Source organism: Gopherus flavomarginatus, chromosome 2 (genome assembly GCF_025201925.1).
Source record: "Gopherus flavomarginatus isolate rGopFla2 chromosome 2, rGopFla2.mat.asm, whole genome shotgun sequence".
Lineage (NCBI taxonomy): Eukaryota > Metazoa > Chordata > Testudines > Testudinidae > Gopherus > Gopherus flavomarginatus.
The window spans coordinates 236035503-236059841 of NC_066618.1; the positions used below are offsets into that span (position 1 = coordinate 236035503).

The 24339-nt window shown below is 39.9% G+C and overlaps 1 protein-coding gene across 2 annotated transcripts in view; it reads left to right on the forward strand.

Annotated features, from left to right (window-relative positions):
* The first annotated feature begins 331 nt into the window (after positions 1-331).
* YTHDF3 (YTH N6-methyladenosine RNA binding protein F3) overlaps positions 332-24339 on the forward strand; it is a 45811-nt gene continuing 21803 nt past the window's right edge. Inside the window, exons 1-5 of one of the 2 annotated variants that reach the window (XM_050940953.1) lie at positions 332-903; positions 3008-3032; positions 10694-10742; positions 11388-11473; positions 14568-16163. In XM_050940953.1, the coding sequence (XP_050796910.1) occupies positions 10736-10742; positions 11388-11473; positions 14568-16163 (1689 nt within the window). In that variant the 5' untranslated portion in view covers positions 332-903; positions 3008-3032; positions 10694-10735. The remainder of the gene's footprint in view (positions 904-3007; positions 3033-10693; positions 10743-11387; positions 11474-14567; positions 16164-24339) is intronic. The other variant, XM_050940952.1, reaches the window with a different exon arrangement.

Sequence of the window (24339 nt, forward strand, 5' to 3'; positions counted from 1 at the left end):
TTAGCTAAGTGCAACAGAGGGGGACGGCTCGAGTAGTTACTGGGGCGCAGGCAGACATGCTCAGATCATGTTCCTCATCCACGGGACACAATTGTATAGAAACACAATGGTAGGTTCAGCAAGTTGTAATAAGTTGTCCCCTTCATCTCTCTCCATTTCCTCTCCGGGAGCCTCTAGAGCTGCACGGGCAATAAGTCAGATCTGTAGCAAAGAGCCCCAGCCCGTCAGTGCGTCCGCCACCACGAACAGCTGGCAGCCTGCCGCACCAGTGACAGGAACCAGCTGGCCCAAACCCCTTAAGAGGAGACGCTTCTCATATGCGCATGCGCAGTCTGTGGGCTTCTGGAGGCTGTCCCTCCGGACTCACAGCGAGCATGCGTATTGGAAAAAATTGAGACAGTTTCAGCTCCCTTCTTGAGCGTTCTCTGCCTTCTCCAGCAGTCTCCTTTCGCGCGCGCGTCCTGGAGAGCTGGGGCGCGCAGTCGCTATCGGCGCCACTTTTTCCCTCCCCTCCCCCCGCTCTTTGAGTCCCTAGTATGGTGCGCGCGCGGGTCCGTTCCCACCCTCACGTGACATGGAGGCGGAGAGAGGAAGGGAAAGGTCAGCGGCGACGTCGACGGAGCGGAAGGTCAGGGCGGGAGCGGAAGTGGGAGCCGGAGCCTGTCCGCCATTGTGGGGAAGCGGCGCCTAGAGCAGGGGGGGAAGCAGCGCTGCGTCCGGCCGGCCGGCTCCTTCCAGCGGGAACTCGATCAGCGGCGGCGAGCCCGGGCGGCAGCGGCGGCGACAATCAGGCGGCAGCGGGGAGAGCGGCGCGGTCGGTGTGTGCGGGAGTCACTCGAGGCCCAGGCGGAGCGAGGGGATCGCGGCTCCCCGTGAAGAATGTCAGCCACCAGCGTCGATCAGGTACGGGCCGCCGCGGCCCTGGCGCAGGGCGGGAGGAGGAAGAGCCCCAGGCGGAAGGGCCTGCGCGGCCAGGCGGGTCGGAATCTAGCCGGCCCTTTCCGCCGTCGGGCGGGCAGCGCGGCTTCCCGGGCCTCATCCCCGTGGCCGGTAGCACGGCTCAGCGCCGCCTGCGCTCTGCATTGTGGGCTCCTCACCTTCTCCCCCCGCGGGGAGGATCCAGGCAGCCGCAGACCCCTATTTATAGCCGTATCTGAGCCGCGCCAGATTCCCTCCTGCGCTCCGAGCCTCTTTGCACCTCCTATCCCAAGGCTTCTGCCTTCTGCTCCCCAACATCTTGTCTTCTGATGTGTTCTTCATTTTTCCTCCTCTGGGCAGCTGATTCCCCTTTATCTCCCTCTCTGCGTCCACGTCCTCCTTAGGACTCTGTCTTCCCCCAGTATGCCCAACAATTCCCTTATCTTTGGATATGGGTCTTTGCTGCCCCCTTCTTGGCTACCCACGCTCTGGGTAACGGTTGAGACTTCTCTTCCCCCGTACACCCAAAACTCCCTTCCGATCTGTGATGCTGCCTCATTTCCCTCTTCCTGTCCTTAATCCTCTTTTTTTTCCCCCCCTCCCCCCTTCTCTCTGGGCCTCTGACTTCTCCCCTTCCTCAAAGCTCTCAACTGCATGACCTCCTCTTCCCTCAGACATACCCCTCCCTAGGTTTGTGCTTCCTTGTCTTCCACACTTCCCTGCCCTGGGCCTCAGTTGTCCAATTCTCTACCTATTCTTCATTGGTTCTCTGTTGCCTCCTTACCTCTTTCTCCCTACCACCTCTAGGCCTTTGCCTCCTTCTTGGGCCTCTGCCACTCCCCAAAATGTTCTGCTCCTGCATCCTCCTCTCTCCTCTCAAATCCTGTCTGTGTCTCTTGGCCTCTGTACTGTATACTGTACATGCTCCATAGTTCCTCTGCCTGTGTGGGCTGCCATATTGCTTCCTAGCTGTGTTTTTTCTGTTCATCATTCCTATTTGTGAGTGCCTTCTCTTTCTTTCATCCCATTCTTTTTGTGGGCCACTAGCCCACAACTCCACTATCAATTGGGGTAGGCCCTGGGTCCCTGTGTTTGGTATGTGCTTGGATATGAAGGATTTTTTTTTAGAGTTAAGGGTTTTTTCCATTTTGTCTGGATTAAGAGAAAGAGTGACTAACAAATTAGCAAGTCATTAAAGGGTGATGGAGCCAAGGGAGACCCACTGCGGCTTAGTGAAATGTATGTGCCAGAGGAAAGGTGGTGGGTGCATTAGAACTTTAGATTCATGGTTTTGTTTTTTCCAAACAGAATTTTATTTTATACAAGATATTATAACCTTCTCTTTATAATAATGCTTATTGTCTGACAGATTAAAAGTGGTTTTATAATTACTAATCCTCACAACAGCTCTGATATTATTTCTGTTTCCTCTGTGGAAATGAGCATGATTGTACAGGAGTGGGCATGTATAACTGATTGTCTTACGCCCCGCCCAATGCTCAGTCCACTGAATATCTTGCCTTATTACTGTACATTCCTTTGAGTATCTGAAAAACATGTAAAAAGGGTGCCTCACTGAGCTACGTGTTGTAAATGTTGGTCCATTCTTCAGTAACAGTAGTACCCAACTGTCGGTTTAAAAGATCACATGCTGTAAACAAGTTTCTGTATTTGCAATAGCCTTAGCCTACTAAAAAGGAGGATGTTCTTAAAATTTTATTTTACTTTTATTTTGTTTAGTATTTTTCTCTCACCTTAAAAAATAAAAAAACAAAACCAATTTACCTTGCAGATTCAGTGTTGCAGCTTTTAGGGTTCAGACACTGCAGAGGAATGTTTTTGATTGAAAACCACATAGTTATTTTTACGAGACCTTCTTAGACATGGAGACATTTCTATTTGTCTTGGATTTTATTAACATGTATTTTTACCATATTTTAAGTTTTGGGTGGAATTTGAGTTGACTGTTCCTTTAAATGATAAAATCAGCAAACATAAACGATCATGAATGGAAAATTCAAGGATTTTAGTTTTTGCTAATTTCCCTATTAATATTTTTCCTTTTGTTTTTTTACCTTTTTATATACAGAGACCTAAAGGACAGGGAAATAAAGGTAAGATAATTCCTTATTATTTATGTCTGAGGCCCTGATCCTGCAATATATGGAAAAATATGTCCTCAACCAATTATATGACGTGAATGTAACTACAAGATATTCTAAAAACCCATCTTATCCAAGGTTGGCAATTTCCTTGGATTATCTAATTTAGGACAGGATGTTGGTAAATACCAGCTTAACCCTGGTTTAGACCAGGAAACTGGGGAAAATAATTGCTTCAGTGGCGAGCAAGTTCAGCAAGCGTAGAATGAATTATTTCAGACTTTAGATACATCCATTCAGAGCTGAGGGATAGGTTTGCTCTATCCACTACATCAGAGTTGGTCCTCTGCTACAGAATGTTGCATGGCCAAATGTATCTGGACTGCTAGTATGAAACTCTGCATGCTTCATACTGTATTATTGTCATTTTCATATAATAAAATGTTTTGGACTTTTGTTTATGTAATATTGAAAACTGAAATGTGAGTAATGACTTGCTTGAGAAAATACCAAATCAAAATGTATACAGACATTCTAATGTTCACTCTTATACTGACATATATTAGTATTATACTCACTGCAGTTTTACTTTAATTTAGAGTTGTACAAATAAAATCTCCAAATCTTTATGTAATCACAGTTTGAATATGTAACTAAAACTAACTATATTGTAGTGTCTATTAAAGAAGCAGTTTTTAAAATAGATAATGCCATATCCTGGGACTAACTAGTTTTTCCTGGGACACTAAAAAACATGATTTTACCTGGTAAAAACCACTGCTGGTAAATGCCATGTCACACTGATTTTATCACACCAGCATGACTAGAAGTGGTGTGCAAAGAGTATTTTTCCTTTATTTTTAACATGATATATCACTGTAAAAATGCTTTAATATGCTTATCAAAGTAATCATTGTCATGAGTAATCAAGGGATAAGATGTAGCTGTTTCCATTTAGCTATCTTTCAGTGAAAATGTTGGCATAATGTCCTTGAGTATACTGTAGGCATTTACACCAACCCTATTCATTGTTACTTATTAATGTCTAATGAGGGTCATTTGCTCTAAAGAACAATGATCATGTGTGTTCATTTCGTTTCTTACTCATATCCATGAACAGAACACATCACCACCCTATTCTGAGAAATCTTCACTGGTGTCTTTTTCATTTCAGAATCCAGTACAGAGTATTTCTTCTAGCAGTTATCCAGCTTCTCTGTTTTTACTACTTCCACCTATCTGTTAGCACCTTACAAATGCTCTTTAAATTCCATACTCTTTTAGCTTATCCTCCCCCACAAAAACTCTACTCGCTTTCCTTGACTCTGCCCCCTAAAAGTACCTGGAAAAGCCTGTGCCTAAATGGCTGTGACTTTCCAGATCATATTTTATGACTAACACTTCTCTCGGTCCTGCAGTTTATAATCTCTTGTTTAATATAGTAATCAGATTTTATTCTGTGACCTCCTCCCCCATCTCTGCCTCAGTTTTCTCATGTTTGTTTGTTTTTTTGTTTTGTTTTTTTTCCTGGGACTTCAGCAGTTTTATTATGCTAACAACACACATACAGAATGCAATCTGCGTGATAGATATAATCTGTATTCTCACTGATATCTTCATGCATAGTGTAGGAAACATCTCATATGGATGGATGATATTTAAAAAAATCATTTTTATAGCAGTAAAATTCTGTCATTAAACTATGAACATTATATTCTTTGTAAAGTGTTTGAAAATGATACCGTCATATTCATAATCGTTAAAAATGCCATATTTATTACTAAAAATCATCCAACAGAAGAAGGTTTCACCATTTATATCATTTGTGTACTACTTGAATTTCTTATTTACTACATTTAATTCATCGAAAAGTAAACTTGTCACTGTTTAGGATTTTGTTCTCAGTCTCATCTTACATATAGGCTCTGTCCCTGAGCAATATTAACCGTAGCCACGTTTTCATCAACACAGCTCCTTAAAGGTGTCTCCCAAATGTACTGTCCCAACTTTGACCTATCAGAATGTTCTATCGTAATCTCAGCCTTTGTAGTGAACCACTGAATGAAATTTACCTCCTAAATCCTCTCTCCTTGGCTGTCAAAGCATTGCACAACTCTATTCCTTCCTCCATTTCTGTTCTTCCATATCTTCTTCTTTTGCCACTCATTACTCTCTTTTCAAGCCTGGCTTTTAACCACCTGCTTTTTTCCTTGTCTGCTCATCTTCTTCCATGTTACTTTGTGCATGGCACTACCTCTTGTTCTTTTATGCCAAGAGGTCTCTACCTTCAATTTTCTCCTTAAACTACACTATTTCTAAGCTATTTAAAGGTGATCTCATGGAGATCTGCACCAATCTGAGTTTCATCCAGTGTTTTGCTTGATCTGTATTGTCACTACTTGAATTAGAATTTAAACCTTTTGATGCATGGATTGCTGGTAATTATTTAATAATGAACATAGACTAGTGAATTTTACTCCGATTTATGTGTACTAGCATAATTTTGTGATAGGTGCATTATGAATACTGCGTAATCTTAGAATCCAAATAAAGCTTTTAAGTAAAACCTTTTTCCAAAACCTAAATGTTGGGCCTAAACTACTGGATCTAGACTATTTTAGATTGCATCCTGTTAAATACTTTATATTAACTGCTTATAACTATATGCTGGTGAAAATGGTTTGTTTGTATCACCGACAGATGTCCCAATCACATACAGCACTAGGCACTATGCAGGCGTATAATAAAAGACAATCACTGCCCTAAATAGCTCAGTCTTATAAGACAAGATATTACAGATGATAAAGAGATTGGGGAAGGAGGATGAAAGTAACAGTGATAGGAGTGCTTGGTTACATAGGCTAGTTAATATACACAGTTAGATGGTTTTGAGTCATTCAGAGTTTTTATTTATGTCATGGGTATAAATAAAGTAGATATTGGTAGTCCCTACTTGGCTATACATTAACAGTTGGTAATCTCCTGCAGGGATCATGATAGGGTTCCTGTTTGAAGTGGTCTTTGAAGCAGGATAGAGTAGTGAGCTGATAGACTAGTTTGGGGAATATATATGTTTCCATACATGGAAGAAACTGGGAAAAAAGGGTAGTTTTGGGGTGGCATCTTTGGCAGATGGAAAGGAAGCAGTGCAGTAAGGTATTAGAGGATAAGTAGGAATAGTAGTAAGATATTGTATGAGAGCAGTTAACATTGAAATTGTAAAATACCTTAGAACAATATTGTGAAAGTAACTAAATTATGTGGTCTTGTGAGACTTCTTATCTGACATTCTATTGACAATTAATTATAAATTGAGGGAAAACATACACTATGGCAACCAGAAATAGAGATCCAGGAAGATCTGTATGTAGCAGAGTAGTAATTTATAATTCAGGTTTATGTGAAAGAGGCAAGAGTTTGTGTTGCTGCAAGAACTGAATGAGTAAAATACATTTCTCTGAAGGTTTTGTCTGTTACAGCTGTCAACTCTTGGACAAGTATCAGAGGGTAGCCGTGTTAGTCTGGATCTGTAAAAGCAGCAAAGAATCCTGTGGCACCTTATAGACTAACAGACGTTTTGGAGCATGAGCTTTCGTGACATGCATCTGAGGAAGTGGGTATTCACCCACGAAAGCTCATGCTCCAAAACGTCTGTTAGTCTATAAGGTGCCACAGGATTCTTTGCTGCTTTTACAACTCTTGGACAATTACTTGAGAGAGCTTGTTGCTTGGAATAGGCTTCAACCCATAAAAAGGTGCCTTTTCTTATGAAAGCATTTGATTATTGCTCTTGCAAAACACTTTCTTCTCAATTTGCATGTTCTAATGTATTAAAATTACAAGACATGCAGATGTCAGTACTTTCCAATAATTTTCCACTGTATTATTTGATATTTTCTTACCTAAAATAAAGCTGTTAAGTTTAACCGTAAGGTCTCAAACTAGAATGAAGCATAGGAATGGAAGCTTAATAGGCATTTTTATTGAGTATTTTACATACTAGTTAAGAAAAATCAGCTTCACTCTTTTAATGCTGTGACTGGAGGCCAGCTGAGGTCACTCAGGGTGAACTGCAAAGAATGGGGCGTAAAACTGGTAGATATTCCAATACTTAGATTTACCAAGCCAGTATAAACCATTACCATATTGGTTACTCAGAAGTCCAAACAACACAGTTCCTTTAAAATGATCCAGCCTCAGGCCTTGATCCAGGTACCTAAATCAAATGATGTTTTCTGAAAGTCTTATTTCATCATATAAAAGAAAAGGTTCTACCAATCCATAAGGCTCGGACACATTACCTCCCAGGTTAATAAATGTTTCAGCTCTTACCCAAATATATGCTACAGCCAATTCTTATTAACTAAACTAAAATTTATTTAAAAAAAAAAAGAGAGGGAACGGTTAAAAGATCAATGTATGTACAGACATGAGTTCAATTCATTGAGGTTTAGATTCATAGCAGAGATGGGTTTCAGAGTGGTAGCCATGTTAGTCTGTATCAGCAAAAAGAACGAGGAGTGCTTGTGGCATCTTGGGGGGGGGGGTCCCCAACACAGTGCCCGCAGGCGCCATGGCGCCTGCATACTAGCCAGCGAACGAGCATCCGCCAAAATGCCACCGGCAAGCTGCGTCGGCGATGCCTCTGGATGATGCTGCTTGTTGGCGGCGATGCCTTTTGACGTTGCCGCTTGTCAGCAGCATTTCGGTGGTGACGCCTATTGATGTTGCTGCTTGTCGGCAGCACTTCGGTGGATGCTTGTCCTCTGTGGCACCAGACGAAAAAGGTTGGCGACCACTGCCTTAGCGACTAACGCATTTATTCGGGCATAAGGTTGGGGAGCTGTCTGTAAGCGAGGACTGGCCTGTCTCCCAAGATCTGTGAGAGTGAGGGATTGTCCTTCAGGATAGGTTGTAGATCTTGATGTGCTGGAGAGGTTTTAGTTGAGGGCTAAACGTGACAGACTCCAACGAGAAACTGCAGGACTGGAATTAATTTGCAAACTGGACACCATTAAATTAGGCCTGAATAAAGACTGGGAGTGGATGGGTTGTTACACAGAGTAAAAACTATTTCCCCATGCTATTTTTTTTACCCTACTGTTACTCACACCTTCTTGTCAGCTGTTTGAAACAGTCTATCCTGAGTATCACTACAAGTTTTTATTTCTCCTGCTGATAATAGCCCACCTTAATTGATTGATCTCCTTAGAGTTGGTATAGCAATAGCCATTTTTTCATGTTCTCTATGTATATATATCTTCCTACTATATTTTCCACTGCATGCATCTGATGAAGTGGGCTTTAGCCCACAAAAGCTTATGCTCATATAAATTTGTTAGTCTCTAAGGCGCTGCAAGTACTCCTCGTTCTTATAGCAGAGTTGGTGAGCTTTGTAGATGCAAAGAGTTCCTTTAGAATTCAGTTCATACGTTATAGTCCAGTGTCCAAATATCATATTCAGAGTGTGCCAGCATAACTAGGACCTCAGTCTTGCGACTCAAACTTCTTCTGGTGAAGCTTAAGTAGATCTGAGATGACAGAATCAGGGCCCAAGGATTTTTTAATACAATTTCACGTCCTCTTTGACAAGTTGGGATTTCCTCAGGGAACAGAAGGTAATTAGGATGACTTTGAATGAAGTCCATCACTGGTACTTAGCTACAGAATTAACATGAGGCAATTTACTTATTCCTACACCATTCACAGATTATTTGCTATACATTTCAAAGAGAGATGAATACAGAGATATCCTGTGTTTACAATTCATTTAAATGCTAGGATGTTCTTTTGATCCTTGAATTATCAGAAGACAGCATAAGACAGCGACTGTTGATTACATTGTCAACCCTACTTATACATATGTAAATACATACAAACACAAATATTATCTCCCCACATGTGTTTAGAGGGTTGTTTATTTTGCAGGATGTTTAACCTTTTCTAGCCATGCATCACAAATGCAAATTTCATTCTTAAATTTTTGTGTCCATCACTTGTGAAAAAGGACACAGGTGAATATTTTGCCACAAATTTTCATTCAATGCAAAACGATAGTAAAAAACATACTGTAAATCTGATTAGTCAGTAGATTGACTATTTATGGAAGTAGACAATAGAATTTTATTTTGAGGGTAGCATTAAGGTACTGGTGCTTTTGGGAACTGTTGGTTAATTACCAGTTAATAGTTCAAGCAAGGTGAAAGTGAATTAGGAACACTGGTGAGCTTTTAGCATAGATCATGTATCTTAACTTGTTTGAAAAGTACTGACTAAATGTGTGGTGCTATCTATGTTGTTTTTTTAATAATAAGCCAGTTGAAGTGAAGAGCCAAAATAAACGTTTTCAGGGCTTGACTTCTTCATCACTAGGAAATTGACAGTATGACAGTCCAGAACTATTTGGTCTCATTGTGAAACCCACACAGCTATGAGACTGACTGACTTATTTGTTGTACTGCTTGTCCAATTTAGGTCCATATTCTGTTTGCATGGAGCTCAGCCAAAGCTGTGTCAAGACAATTTGAATCTGTTTGGAAAGTGGTATTGGTATCATGAAGAGCGATACTTGCTTCAGTTCCCATCCACTGGAGAGTGACTGTGTTAGATGTTAGGTAGCTGCAGTGCCCTATCTGGGGAAAGGGATGTAACTCTAGCCTTAGGTATAACATTGGAGAAGTGCTTAAGTATTGTGTTTAAGTATCATGCTTTGGTGTTGTGAAGCAGGCAGATATGCTATATAATGCAGTGTTGGGGTACCATGGAAAGTCTGCCTATCTTTCACATGGAAATCCCAAGTGATAGGTTGGAGAAGAAAGGGCAAGGAAGGTATTAGGTTCTAGACTTGTCTCCCATTGGAAGTGGTGGAAACTTCATAATATTGTTTCTAAACAAAATTTTAAAAAAATGAGAGCCATCCGGCATTTTTGAGGGAGAGATTGAGTGATTAGGAAGGTCTTGTGTTACCCTAGAATCAGAAGGTGGAATCCCAGAGGAAAGGGGAGAATGGGATATCCCGACTGGTGGCAGGAAGCGTGTTGGGAGTGAGGGTAACATCACTTCAGGGACTCAGCTCTTGCTTCTTTCTCCTCTTTCCTTGCTAGTGTTACTACGAGGTTGCAGGGGATAGCAGAGTAGGAGCCAAAGGGGGTGGATAAGGAGCTCATTTGCATAATCTTTCTGTCCACCTGTTGAGCCACTCGCTTTGCACTGGTTCCAAGCTGTCCATGTTTGGAAGGAACTGGGAAATGTATTCATTCCTCCCAGGTAGTCACGTTTTTTCCCAGAGGATTTTGCCCTTAGATTGTGAACTTCCTGAGCTAATGGAACTTGCTTTCCTAAATCTTTGAGTACTCATTATGCTATATATTATACAGTTTTAAAAAGTGTGTTTACTGTGTTATACAAACTTGGTATGGCAAATTTCCTCTTGCAGTGAAAGTAACATAGATTTCTCCTCCCCCCTCCCAAAAAAAGTGGAAATAGCACTATGACCATAGTAGTATAAATGTGAAGCTCTGAGAAACAGGGAACTTTAACCCTTAAGCAGTTTAGTAGAGTTATAAACTGAGCTGTGACATGACAGTTTGGTTTGTTCTTCATTGTACTAGTTTTCTGCAGACAATAATGCTGAATTCATTTGTTTGGTTTTTTTGTCCTCCTTATGATGGCAGAGAAAAGTGGTTCGCTCTGACACACTCCTGCACTGTGAAATTATGCCAAGTGAGTGTGTCTGCAGGTGCTTTATCACAGAAAAAAAGCGATTTGTAAACCATCAGACCTCTGTCATTCATGAAACATAAGTTTTCCTTCCTAAAAAGTATTTGTAAATATTGAGCTGAGCTATAAGACACTGTTGTTTCTTCATTGGATTACTTTCTAAGAACTGTCATCTAAGCACTCATTAAAATTGATGCAACAATGCAGTGTAGGATTAAACAGAAGAGAACCCGTCTACCTGATTATTTGTAACAAGTACTTTATAACATATATAGTTTAATGAAATTATCTTGAATTAAATCTTACAAGCAAAACTTACTTGCTGTTCTTTTGTGAATACTGTATGTATATATCTGTCATCAAATTTTGTTACCTCATTTGATTCAATAGCCTAGGTTTTAGGTGGTTTTCTCTCTCAGAGACAAATATCATATACCAGCTTTTAAACACTTCTGAGATCTGAAATGTAACGAAGTCCTGGTAATTGAATCAGTACAAGATGTTTTGCTTATTAAAAAACAAGAGAACAGGCAGTTCACCATACAGATGACAATTTAGTAGAAAATAAGACCAAACTATTTTTTGTTTTGAATGTAAGTTACACCACCACAATTCTACGAGAGTGTCTAATACAAGCTCGCTTTTCAGTTTCAGTACAAAACGGTTCGATTCATCAAAAGGATGCAGTAAATGATGATGACTTTGAGCCATATCTAAGTAGCCAGACAAATCAGGTGAGCATTCATTGCTATTCTGAAGTATATTCAGAGTTTGTGTAGCTAAGCTTTCCTCATACACCAATTTGCATGTTTGAAATATAACTTAATGCTTAGCCTGTAATTGGTCTAAAACATGTCATATTTTTAATAGTAACGTTCTTGTGAAGCTTCAAGTAAAGGATCAGATTAAGTTTAATCGGTTCTGTGTGTCCAAGATAAATATGCATACGTATGCATTCTAGAATCAGATGTATCCTTTACTTTTTTGCCTTCTAACTGAGTTCGGTATACCCCTGCTATATTGTTAAGACAATAGTGCCTGGGTCCCTAGGTAATAGTAATGGTGTACACATGATTTCCACTGAAGTCAATGGGAGTTATTAATATACAATTTATAGCATAATCAAGACCTCTGAAGTTTTAATATTGCCTGTTGTGTAAGTTTTCTGCCAGTAAATGGATGACTTCACTTTCTGGACTGGGGATCCTCCATCTTTTGTAATACTAAATTAATTTTTTATTAAAACATTTAATTCAATAATTAAGGTAAACCTGAAAGTTCCAGTATACCCTTTTTGGGATGGAGGAAGGAGTGAAGGTGGTTGAAATGGATTTTGGGGTTTTCCTTTCCTTCTCACCTGCTTTGATATTACAACACTGGGCTGTTTTCTGTGGGAGGAAGATGGGAAGTGGCATCTCTGCAAACCAATCAATGCCACTTGAGTCATCTGAAGGGAGTCTTTAAAGTGATTTGAGCTATACCTTTCAAAGAGCTGAATGCTTTGCTTCCTCAGCGCCTTTATTCCATGAGCCCTGGGATCTGGGAGTGAACTCAACATGCAAATTTTGCATTACTTCTCTAGACCATTGAATTGAATCATATGTTTGATGTTATAAATATTGTGGGACTGTTTTTATGAGATGCATGAGTACTTTTTATAATCTCTTATCCAGAACTGAATAGACACCCGAGTGTTCTCCCACGAAGCACTGAACATAATTTCATTTTAATAGTAATGAGAACCTCAGCAAGAAACAAATATAAGAAAACTGCAGTCATATTTACAAATTATGTTGTCTTATTTTTTAATTTGTTGAGCTACTTTTTATTTAAAAATACCTTAGTTTAGTCCCTTTGCTGTTAAGAATAAATTTGATTTGGTAGTGTAATTTTGCATGCCCAGGTTTGAACTTTTAAATTTAGATGGTATACACAATGTAGATATTTACTGATGAATATCCTTATGTTTCTCTTACTTATAGCTAGCATGATTCTAATTATAAGGATTGGATAAGGCCCTTGTTTGAAACTTATTTTCTAAAATACAGTAAACTTAAAATAATTGTAAGCTTTTCTCATTATTTTTAAGTGCAGTAATACATGACTAGGCCTTGGAGTGTCCAATATTTGGATTCATGTTGGAATTCACACCTTGTTATGGTTTATTGCTTGCTTTTAAATGTGTTACTTAGTGTTAGTTGGTAAAACACTGAATATTCTGAGACCTCTTTTGCTACCAGTTGGATTTCAGGAATCCATGTATATTTAAGTAATACAAAATATTGTAAGGCCTGTCGAGACTGGGTTTGTGTATGAAGAAAGAGCTGCTTATAACAAATACAACTAATGTAACAACATGTGAGTTCTGCAGATTGTATGTACCTGTGTTATAATAGTCTCTCAGCACTTGCATGAAGCATTTCCATCTCTACTGAAGATCTTCTTCAAGTTAGTTGAATAGATTCTTTTTCACATATGGATACCTTTAATCTTGCTTAATATATTAAGCACTGAATTTCTCAAGTTCTTTATCAGTCTGTAACTAGGTGTGGCAGAATTCAGTTTTGTTTTTTAAATTGACAGATATCAATGTTTATTTTTAAGCATTTTTTTTAAGATACAGGTGGTATTGTGAGTGTCAGACCCTGGTAGAATCCGACAATTTAATGACACTAGATGTTGAGATTCAAAAAGTTAAAGCTTTATAACTATTAAAAAGTACATTGTCAACATTACTTGTCAAAATATACTGATATTCTTAAATCAAACCCTTAAATTCTCAAGCAGCATTTTTCTTTCTTTGCAGATTTGTAAATTTCTGTTATCAAAAGGAATTTTTTTGTTAGCTTGTATGTAGGCAGTGAACTCAGCGCTTACTGATATTTACCAGTAAAAAAACCCTCATCCTTCCATGCCTATCTATAGTCAAAGATTAACATCACCATACCCATAGTAGACTTTAGGATGACTCTGATTGATATTACATACAGTAGAATCTCAGAGTTGCGAACATTAGAGTTATGAACTGACCGCTCACTCCCCTCATTTGGAAACGGAAGCATGCAATCTGGCAGCAGCAGAGACCAAAGAGGGGGTGGGAGAATGCAAATACAGTATAGTACTGGGTTAAATGTACTAAAAAAGTACTAAAAAAATGGGAAGTTTAAAAAAAAAAAAAAAGGTTTGGACAGGGTATGGAAACTTTGCTCTTTTCATTTAAATTAAGGTTAAAAGCAACATTTTTCTTCTGCATATTAAAGCTTCGAAGCTATATTAAGTCAATGTTCAGTTGTAAACGTTTGGTAGAACAACTATAACATTTTGTTCAGAGTTGCAAACGTTTCAGAGTTATGAACAACCTCCATTTCTCAGGTATTCATAACTCTGAGGTTTTACTGTATGTAATTTTTTACTAGAGAAAAAGGTGGATTTACACTAAAGTGAACTTTGAAAAAATAAACTTTATGCATGTGAGGCTCAAAGGGATAGCTCAGTGGTTTGAGCATTGGCCTGCTAAACCTAGGGTTGTGAGTTCAATCCTTGAGGGGGCCACGTAGAGATGTGGGGCAAAATCAGTACTTGGTCCTGCTAGTGAAGGCAGGGGATTGAACTCAATGACCTTTCAGGGTCCCTTCCAGTTCTATGAGATAGGTATATTTCCATATAATCTCAGATAAAAATCTGTTTGAGATTTCTGTAGCCTTAAAGGAAAAGGGAATATTGTAAATAGAGCATCAACATTATTTGTTGTCTGATACCTGCCATTTTCCCTTGAATTATTTTGATGATGGAAAGTTCCACTGCTGATTTTACTTTATTTTCTTACAGAGTAACAGCTATCCACCAATGTCAGACCCATACATGCCTAGTTATTATGCTCCATCCATTGGATTTCCATATTCTCTAAGTGAAGCAGCATGGTCCACTGCAGGTGACCCTCCAATGCCATACTTGACAACCTATGGACAGATGAGCAATGGTGAACATCACTATATACCTGATGGTGTGTTTAGTCAACCTGGGGCTTTAGGAAATACCCCTCCATTCCTTGGTCAACATGGATTTAATTTTTTTCCTGGGAATGCAGATTTCTCTACATGGGGGACAAGTGGATCTCAGGGACAATCAACGCAAAGCTCTGCTTATAGCAGCAGCTATGGCTATCCACCTAGCTCTCTTGGTAGAGCCATAGCAGATGGACAGGCTGGATTTGGCAATGATACTTTGAGCAAGGTGCCTGGGATTAGCAGCATTGAGCAAGGCATGACTGGACTGAAAATTGGTGGGGATATGACAGCTGCTGTGACAAAAACTGTAGGTTCAGCTCTGAGCAGTACAGGTATGACAAGCATTGCAGCAAATAGTGTGCCCCCAGTTAGCAGTTCAGCACCTAAACCAACCTCCTGGGCTGCCATCGCTAGGAAGCCTGCTAAACCTCAACCGAAACTCAAACCTAAGGGTAATGTGGGAATTGGGGGCCCTGCTGTACCACCGCCTCCTATAAAACACAACATGAACATTGGAACTTGGGATGAGAAAGGATCCATGGTAAAAGCACCCCCTTCCCAGCCAATACTGCCTCCTCAGACTATAATACAGCAGCCTCAGCCATTAATTCAACCACCACCATTGGTGCAAAGCCAACTGCCTCAACAGCAGCCTCAGCCACCACAACCACAGCAGCAACAAGGACCTCAGCAGCAGGCCCAGCCTCACCAGTTGCAGCAGCAACAGCAGCTGCAAAACCGCTGGATAGCTCCTCGTAACAGGGGCGTGGGCTTCAGCCAGAACAATGGAGGAGCTGGCAGCGAAAACTTTGGCTTAGGTGTTGTACCTGTCAGCTCTTCACCTGGTGTAGAGGTGCACCCAGTACTGGAGAAACTAAAGGCCATAAACAACTATAATCCCAAAGACTTTGATTGGAATCTGAAGAATGGACGTGTGTTTATAATCAAAAGCTATTCGGAGGACGATATACACCGCTCCATTAAATACTCTATCTGGTGTAGTACTGAACATGGTAATAAACGCTTGGATGCTGCTTACCGTTCCCTGAATGGGAAAGGTCCACTCTATTTACTCTTCAGTGTGAATGGCAGTGGACACTTTTGTGGAGTGGCTGAGATGAAGTCTGTTGTGGACTACAATGCATATGCCGGAGTCTGGTCTCAGGATAAGTGGAAGGGGAAGTTTGATGTTAAGTGGATCTTTGTCAAAGACGTTCCCAATAACCAGCTGCGGCACATTCGTTTGGAAAACAATGACAACAAACCAGTTACCAATTCGAGGGACACTCAAGAGGTACCCCTAGAAAAAGCCAAGCAAGTGCTTAAAATAATTGCTACTTTCAAGCATACCACCTCAATCTTTGATGACTTTGCACACTATGAAAAGCGTCAAGAGGAGGAGGAAGCCATGCGTAGGGTAAGAATCCAATTTCATTATAGCAATTTTTCTGTAGTCTCTTTGGGTTATTTTATTTTTTTTTGTTTTGGTACTCTAGTTATTTCTTACAACTCAATTTGCAGTATACGTTGAAGCAGAAAGTAATACTACTTTGTCTCAAGCTGGTTATAGTGCTTTGGTAGTTGATGTAAGAGCCAGTTACAAATTAGATTGTTTTAATTTTTGTGGTTAAATCTTATTTGTGGAGTAACATGAACGGAACAATCCTAACGTAAGTTTATGTGTAAGAAGACGTTTTACTTATTGTTACAAAGTGAAAAAAACTCTGTGGCATATAACATTCCTAATGGAGTCTCGTTTTTAGTGCAATATTAACAATTCTTTGACAATTTTTAGTTCCATATTGAAATTAGGTGCGACACAATCAGTTTAGGACACTGAATTACAAGGGAAATAAAGGTATTTAATGCTGCAACAGATAATTCTCAAGTAAAATGATGTTTTTAAAATCAAGATTGTAGCAGAATACTAATCTGAAAATTTGTGCTTAGGTCAGTTTGTGTTTGTCTTAGCTTTTAAAGTTTTTTAAAATATGTAAGCAGCCCAGTGAGCATGTTTACAGGGTTAGAAATATTTTTAGTGGCTCTTTAATAGTGTTGTCTCACATATTTCCTCTACAGACAACACAAGTTGATATATGTGCCTACAGCAATATAATTTCATTGGGGAAAATTTCTAAAAATTGTGCTTTTTTTCGTGGTGTCAAATTTCAGAAAATTTACTTGAAAAATATTAAATATAACTTTTCCTTTTAAAGTTTATAGTGTTCACCTTTTCTGTCTTTCCTGTCCCCTTCTCTTCTCTCCTCCCACCGGCCCTTTTAGGTATTTCTCTTTTTGCAATTATAGGGAAGATTCTTTCCTCTCCACTGATTTTTACTGCTGGTCCTCACAGTCCAGTTGTGCTAGACTTATTTCTTTTGAAGATATAAGTCTGTGTCAAAGCTGAGTAGTAATTAGATTTATGGAAGATTCATCTGATGTCTTGAACAATTTACCAAATCTACTAGTCAGAATACTCCTATAAACCTGTTAGCTCATGTGCTCAGATATTGCAGGGATGGGTGCAAGAGTCTGGGAAGACTGAAGAGCCTGCATCAGTAAGGTCTGGGGACTTTGTTCTAGCTAGAACTCTTAACTCTCTGCCACCACATGCTGTTGGGCAAAAGGAGAGGGTCCTGGAATTTATACCAAGGTATTCTCTGGACCTTGCTCAGGGGGCTCAGTCTTTTGTATCTGTCCCTGGCTACTAGGAGTTTTTGATGCACCACTTCATACTGGCTACCTAGTACTCATATCTTTTTGTCCACTTCAAGGGCTTCCTGGCAGCTGTGAAGAAGGATTTCCATTTAAATATGAAATGAATACCTTTTCCCTCTTCAGTGGCCTCCAAGCTGCTGTCAGAAGGAGGCCTCTGCTACAGTACTTCCCACCTAACCTCTGTTATGTCTTCCTCTATGGTGAATAGTACAACTGTTTGTTTCTTTTGCTGCTTGTAGCTTTGTCAATTAATGCTATCTTGAAATTGGCATGATTCTTGACAGTTCCACTTCTATCCATATTTTCTGAAATAGTGGTATTGCAACTGTAGTCTTGTTAGTTTCACTCTAGTTCTCCTTACCATAGCTGAGTGACAGCAGAGTCACTGTAATAGTGTGCTGACACACACAAATGACACTGTATTGACTTACATTACATTCATATTTGGAACTATTATTTTGCACCCAGAAGAGTACAAACTATTTTTTCATAACGGAAGTTCTGAACTTTGGCAGATATTAGTGGTTTAGGTTCCATCACTTGCTAGGACAAACTTCAAGTTAATTTTTCAAACCAGAGTTTACCCCCACTGCACATTGCATTTGTGTTGCCTCTTCTGTAGGACTGCTTACTGTAGGGATGGGCAACTTTAAGGTGATAGATGGCTACAAAATCCATTAAAAACCCTTTGAAGGGCTGTGCACTTTTTGGAGGCCATGGATTGCATGACTCAAAATGTTTGCTAAAATACAGCATGTTAACATACAATTAACCATGTATTAACATGTAAAACGGAAGTTTTCTTAAATAGAAAAGACCCTTATCCGATAACATTTAAATACACCCCCACCCAGAAAAGCCTCCACAAACAGTTTAAACATAACTCTTCAACCTTTTTAGTGTGCAGAAAAGCCTAGGATTGATAAACAAAAATAACAAAAACATAAATGTCAACGTTTTGTCTTTGCTGCTTCCAGTCTCTGCTTTGCTCCCTCACTGACACAAGCTCAGGCCTAAGAGCAAGAGCCTATGTGCCAGGTTGCAGTTCCACTTGAATTTGACCCAGCCACTCCTCCATTATGCCTGCAGGGAAGGGGCTTAGCATTTAGGCTACCCAGCTCTGTTTACTGCTTCTCCACTGGCCAGTCAGATTGCATCCAGGTCCCACAGTCTAAGGGGAGGTAGTAAGCAGAGCAGAGTGGTGTGGGGTGGAGCGTGATTGGGCCAGATGAGTTGCATTGCACCCTGACACAGGGACTCCTGTTCCCAGGGTCTGCTCCATTCCCCATCAATACTGTCCCCTGCAACCCATGTCTGATTACTTCCCTGACAACAAAACCGTGTTCAAATTGCCACTAACATCTGCAAAGCTTTTATCTTTCGGGGCGGGGGTCTTTTTAAGTACCTGTAAAAGAAAAGAGTTTCCTTTGTATTGTGTACTCACTTAATTCCTTAGGCATCAGTGTGTGTTTACAATAGTATCACTCCATTCTAGGGCAGCTATCCTACATTGCAGTGCTCTCCAGTTTGATGATGGGTCTGGTGGGGGTGATCGTGGGGCATCTTCGGTCCCTGCACAGCCTCTTCTCCCCAAACACTGATAAGCTCCAGTAGCTCAGCATTGCTCCAGGCAGGGGATCCTTTGCTTCCTTTAGTAGGCATTATCACTTGGCCAGATAAGTGAGCACTTGCCAGGAAAGCAGGAAGGGCAGTTTCAAAGTTCCCCGGGCTTTACAGGGGGTGGGGTCAATATCTTTACCTGGCATCAGAGCAGCAGAGCTGCTGGCTAGATTGGTCACCTAAGTACTGTGGGATATCCTCAGAAAGTTAAAAGCCATGTAAACAGGAAGAATGTGTTTTCACTTGCACGTCACTGCAAAATCATCACCGTTAAGCTGGAGGTGGTTTCCTTTTGCGGTGAAATTTCTGAGTTTCACCACAAAAAGTCATTGACAAGTGTAGACGCTCCTATGGTTTTTGCACAAAAAAGGGGCTTTTCCCGCTTTAACTGGCAAGTGTAGACATGCCCTTAGTGTCTTTGCTCAAACTGATCATTTGAGAGTTACTACTTTGTGTGAGAATTTATCAGAGGAGCTAGTAATTCAAACACAAATGCTTTAAGAACTGAGGAAATTAAAAAGGTGAAGAGGGCCAGGAGTTACTTTAGGAATTCTTTCACAAGTGTGTGTCTGATGGGTCTTGTCCACATGCTCTGGGTCTAACTGATCACCATATTTGGGGTCTGGAAGGAACTTTCCCCCAGGTCAGATTTACAGACCCTGGGGGGGTTTTCATCTTCCTCTGCAGCATGTGGCAAAGGTCACTTGCAGGTTTAAACTAGTGTAAATGATGGATTCTCTGTAATTTGAAGTCTTTAAAGCATGATTTGAGAACTTCAGTAACTCGGTCAGAAGTTAGAGGCCTGTTACAGGCATGGGTGGGTGAGGTTCTGTGATCTGCAGTGTGCAGGAGGTCAGATTATATCAAGGTAGTCAGTTATTTTTTGTCAAGGTCCATACTCCAGAGAAAATAATAAAAATAACAATAATGATAAGTAAATAGAAAGATTTAGGGGTCTGTTCAAAAGCAGTTTCAGAAATGCAGTACTTTGAATCTCTGAAGCTGTGTGCAGTTTATAGATAATTGGATAATCCTTTTCTTTCTAGTGCCAGGCTAGATTTTTATTTTTATCATACCTAATTTGGTGTATTCGGTAATGCTGATAGAACTACACATTCTGGGTGTTATACGGGTTAAGTACTTGCCTATTTTCTATAGCAGCTGTGATAATTGCTTTGTTTCTTTTTAATGGGGTATGTACTTTTCAAAAAGCTGTTTTTTCATGTTAATAAATTATTAAATACATTAAATAGCAGTAGTCGCACATTTTGAAGTTCAATTAGGATTTTATTGTGCATCTGTAATAACAAATTTCCTTAGTCAGTTATCTAAACAGAGCAAATTATTTATGGATTTAATTACTTTTATAACTGTGACTGTTCCAACTAACTTATTTTAGAATAATTGGTTTTAAAAAATTTAATCTAACAATTTGGGATGATCAATAATTAATTTCAAATAGGACTTGATTTTGTTCTATTAAAATATGGCAGTATCCCTATCAAAGTGCGCACAGTTTTATCTGACCAGGATGAAAGTAATCTTTTGAAATACCTATGTTTGTTTATTTTTAAGTGATTATTTACCATCTCTAAACTCATTTGAATAAATCCCCTTTTAATGTATACCACTTTAGCATTATTTAGAATTAAGGGTGGAAATAGATTTTGCTTTTAAATTTTACGTACGTACAATAATCATGCATTTTTTTGTTCCTTGGATTTTACTTTCTCATTTTAAACATGAAGGCATGGCAGGGGGGAGGGTATCTAATCTTTAATCAAAGAGCAAAGTAATTGTAGTATTGTTTCATGTGTCATCTGTCAGCAGAATGTGAACTCATCTGAGGCCTTGTTAATTACACCTCTACCTTGATATAATGCTGTCCTTGGGAGCCAAAACATCTTAGCGCATTATACGTGAAACCGTGTTATATTGAACTTGCGTTGATTCCCTGGAGTGCGCAGCCCTGCCTGCCTGGAGCACTGCTTTACTGCATTATATCCAAATTTGTGTTATATCAGGTGGCATTATATAGAGGTAGTGGTGTATTAGTTTGTACTGTTCAACATTGTATAAAAATCTGCATTTATACAAACAATTCAGAAAATAGAACACCTGGGGACAGTCTTTCAGCTGAAAGTGGTAAAGATGTCTCTTTTCAGAGTGGCAGCCGTGTTAGTCTGTATCCGCAAGTAGTTTTAAGAATGCTTGATAGAGATCTTGTAGGTGTTTATCTCTGTCTGAGGGATTGGAGCAAACATGGTTGTATCTTAGAGCTTGGCTGTAGACAATGGATCGTGTGGTGTGTCCTGGATGGAAGCTGGAGGCTTGTAGGTAAGTATAGCGGTCAGTGGGTTTCCGGTCATTCTTAAAACTACAATACCCACCTGCTGAAGTGAAAAAACAGATTGACAGAGCCGGAAGAGTACCCAGAAGCCACCTACTACAGGACAGGCCCAACAAAGAAAATTAATAGAAGGCCACTAGCCATCACCTACAGCCCCCAACTAAAACCTCTCCAGCGCATCATCAAAGATCCACAACCTATACTTAAAGATGATCCCTCACTCTCACAGATCTTGGGAGACAGGCCAGTCCTCGCTTATAGACAGCCTCCCAACCTGAAGCAAATACTCACCAGCAACCGCACACCATACAACATAAACACTAACCCAGGAACCTATCCTTGCAACAAAGCCCGATGCCAGTTCTGTCTACATATCTATTCAAGTGACGCCATCATAGGACCTAATCACATCAGCCATGCCATCAGGGGCTTATTCACCTGCACATCTACCAACGTGATATATGCCATATTGTGTCAGCAATGCCCCTCTGCCTTGTACATTGGCCAAACCGGACAGTCTCTACGCAAAAGAATAAATGGACACAAATCTGACATCAGGAATCATAACATTGAAAAACCAGTGGGAGAACACTTCAACTTCTCTAACCACTCAGTGACAGACTTGAAGGCAATTTTGCAACAAAAAAAAACTTCAAAAACAGACTCCAAAGAGAGACTGCTGAACTCGAATTACTATGCAAATTAGATACAATTAACTCAGGCTTAAACAGAGACTGGGAATGGTTGGGTCATTACACTAATTGAATCTATTTCCCTATGTTCTCCTCACAACTTCTATGGGTCATCTTAATTATCACTTCAAAAGTTTTTTTTTTTTTTCTCCTGCTGATGATAGGTCATCTCAATTGATTAGGCTCTTCCTGTTGGTATGCATACTCCACCTTTGCATGTTCTCTGTATGTATAAATATCTCCTATCTGTGTGTTCCATTCTGTGCATCTGAAGAAGTGAGCTGTAGCTCACGAAAGCTCATGCTGAAATAAATTTGTTAGTCTCTAAGGTGCCACAAGTACTCCTGTTCTTTTTAAAGATGTCTCTGAAACTGGCAGTTTTTGAGACAGGGACAATTGCAAAAAATTTAATTGCACCATTTGAGAAGTCATTGTGTATTTTCTGTAGTGGCCATGTAAATACTCATCAGCAAATACATAGTAAAATAGAAATGATTGATTTTTGCTTATATAGGCAGAACTGTTAAAATTAATATATTTTCTGAGCAGTGCACTTCTAAGAGCTCTTAAGATCATGTCTCTCAAGTTTTGTCTTCCTAACCCTAAATCGGATAGTCCATTTTGTCCTCTGTTTTCTAACATCAGGTAGTAGCTTTTACCGTGTAATCTTTTCTTGCTTTTCCTTGCTACATAGTGTAAAACCTGAGCTTTTTAAAATACTTTTTGAGGGAATACTAATTTCATTATTAGTGTTCAGTAGAAAACATTGATATTGGATCTAAGTGATTATAGAATGTTAGCAAAACAGGGTGGTAGTAAAGTGAAATTCTTTCAGTGCTGCAAGTCAGAAAATATTGCATAAACACCCAATTTGGTTTAGGCTATGGAGGAGAAAGGGGCTTTTTAGTTCCCAGCTAATGGACTCCACCTCCAGTGTTCCATTCAAGGGGTCTGTTCCGTTCAATAGAAGGAATTTGTTGGGGATCGCTTGTCTGCAGTTTTTCCAAAGGATATGGTCTTGCTGCTGTTTTCCCTTTTCCAGCTATTAAACTAAATGGCCACCCGCTCTATCAGGAATTCCTAGCATTGGCATTTTCCTTTACAGCCTGGACTGCATTTCTGTAGGAGAAGCAACCCCTGAGCAGTTGCTTGAGGAGTCCTCTAGGTGAAGTTAAATTTTTTTTCATGTGTTTCACTGGGAATGTTATAAGAATTTGCAGGAAGTTGGAACCCTAATAGGGAAGCCAGGAACACAACTGGTTACTTGTATTAATGTAGTGTCCTAAGGTGCAGTCATTGTTGGGACACAATTGTTGTAGGTGCTTGTGACCAGGGTCCTGTTGGGGAGCCAGCTGTGGTCACTCAATTAGGGGTGAACTGCAAAGAATGGGGCAGACAATCCCCATAAAGCTGGTAGATATTTCAATACTTAAATTCACCAAGCCAGGATAAAACAGCTTCTTTATTTCCTTACTGGTTACTCAGAAGTCCAAACAAAACAATTCCCTTAAAGTGATCCAGCCTCAGGCCTCCATCCAGGTATCCATGTCAAATATGATGAAAATTTTTGTAAATGTTATTTCATCACATAAAAGAACAGGTTCTACCAATCCCAAAGGATCCAACACATTACCTCCCAGGCTAATGAATGTTCCAGACCTTACTCAAATGCATGCTACAGCCAAGTCTTATTAACTAAACTAAGATTTATTAAAAAACAAAAGAGAGGACAGTTAAAAGATCATTATACATACAGACATGAGTTCAGTTCATTTAGGTTCAGATTCATAGCAGAGATCTACTTGCAAAGAGTTCCTTTAGAATTCAGTTCACAAGTCATAGTCTAATATCCAAATCTCATGTTCAGGACGTACCAGCATAACTGGGACCTCAGTCTTGTGACTCAAACTTCCGCAATGAAGTTTAAGCAGATCTGAGATAACTGAATCAGAGCCCAAGTATCTTTTGTACAATTTAATGTCTTCTTTGACAGGTTGGGATTTCCTGGGTGGAGGGGGGGGGGAGACAAAAGATAATTAGGTTTCAGAGTGGTAGTCGTGTTAGTCTGTATCAGCAAAAACGAGTCCTTGTGGCAGCTTAGAGACTAACAAATTTATTTGGGCATAAGTTTTCGTGGGCTAGGACACACTTCATCAGATGCATGAAGTGGAAAATACAGGAGCAGGTATAAATACATGAAAGGATTGGAGTTG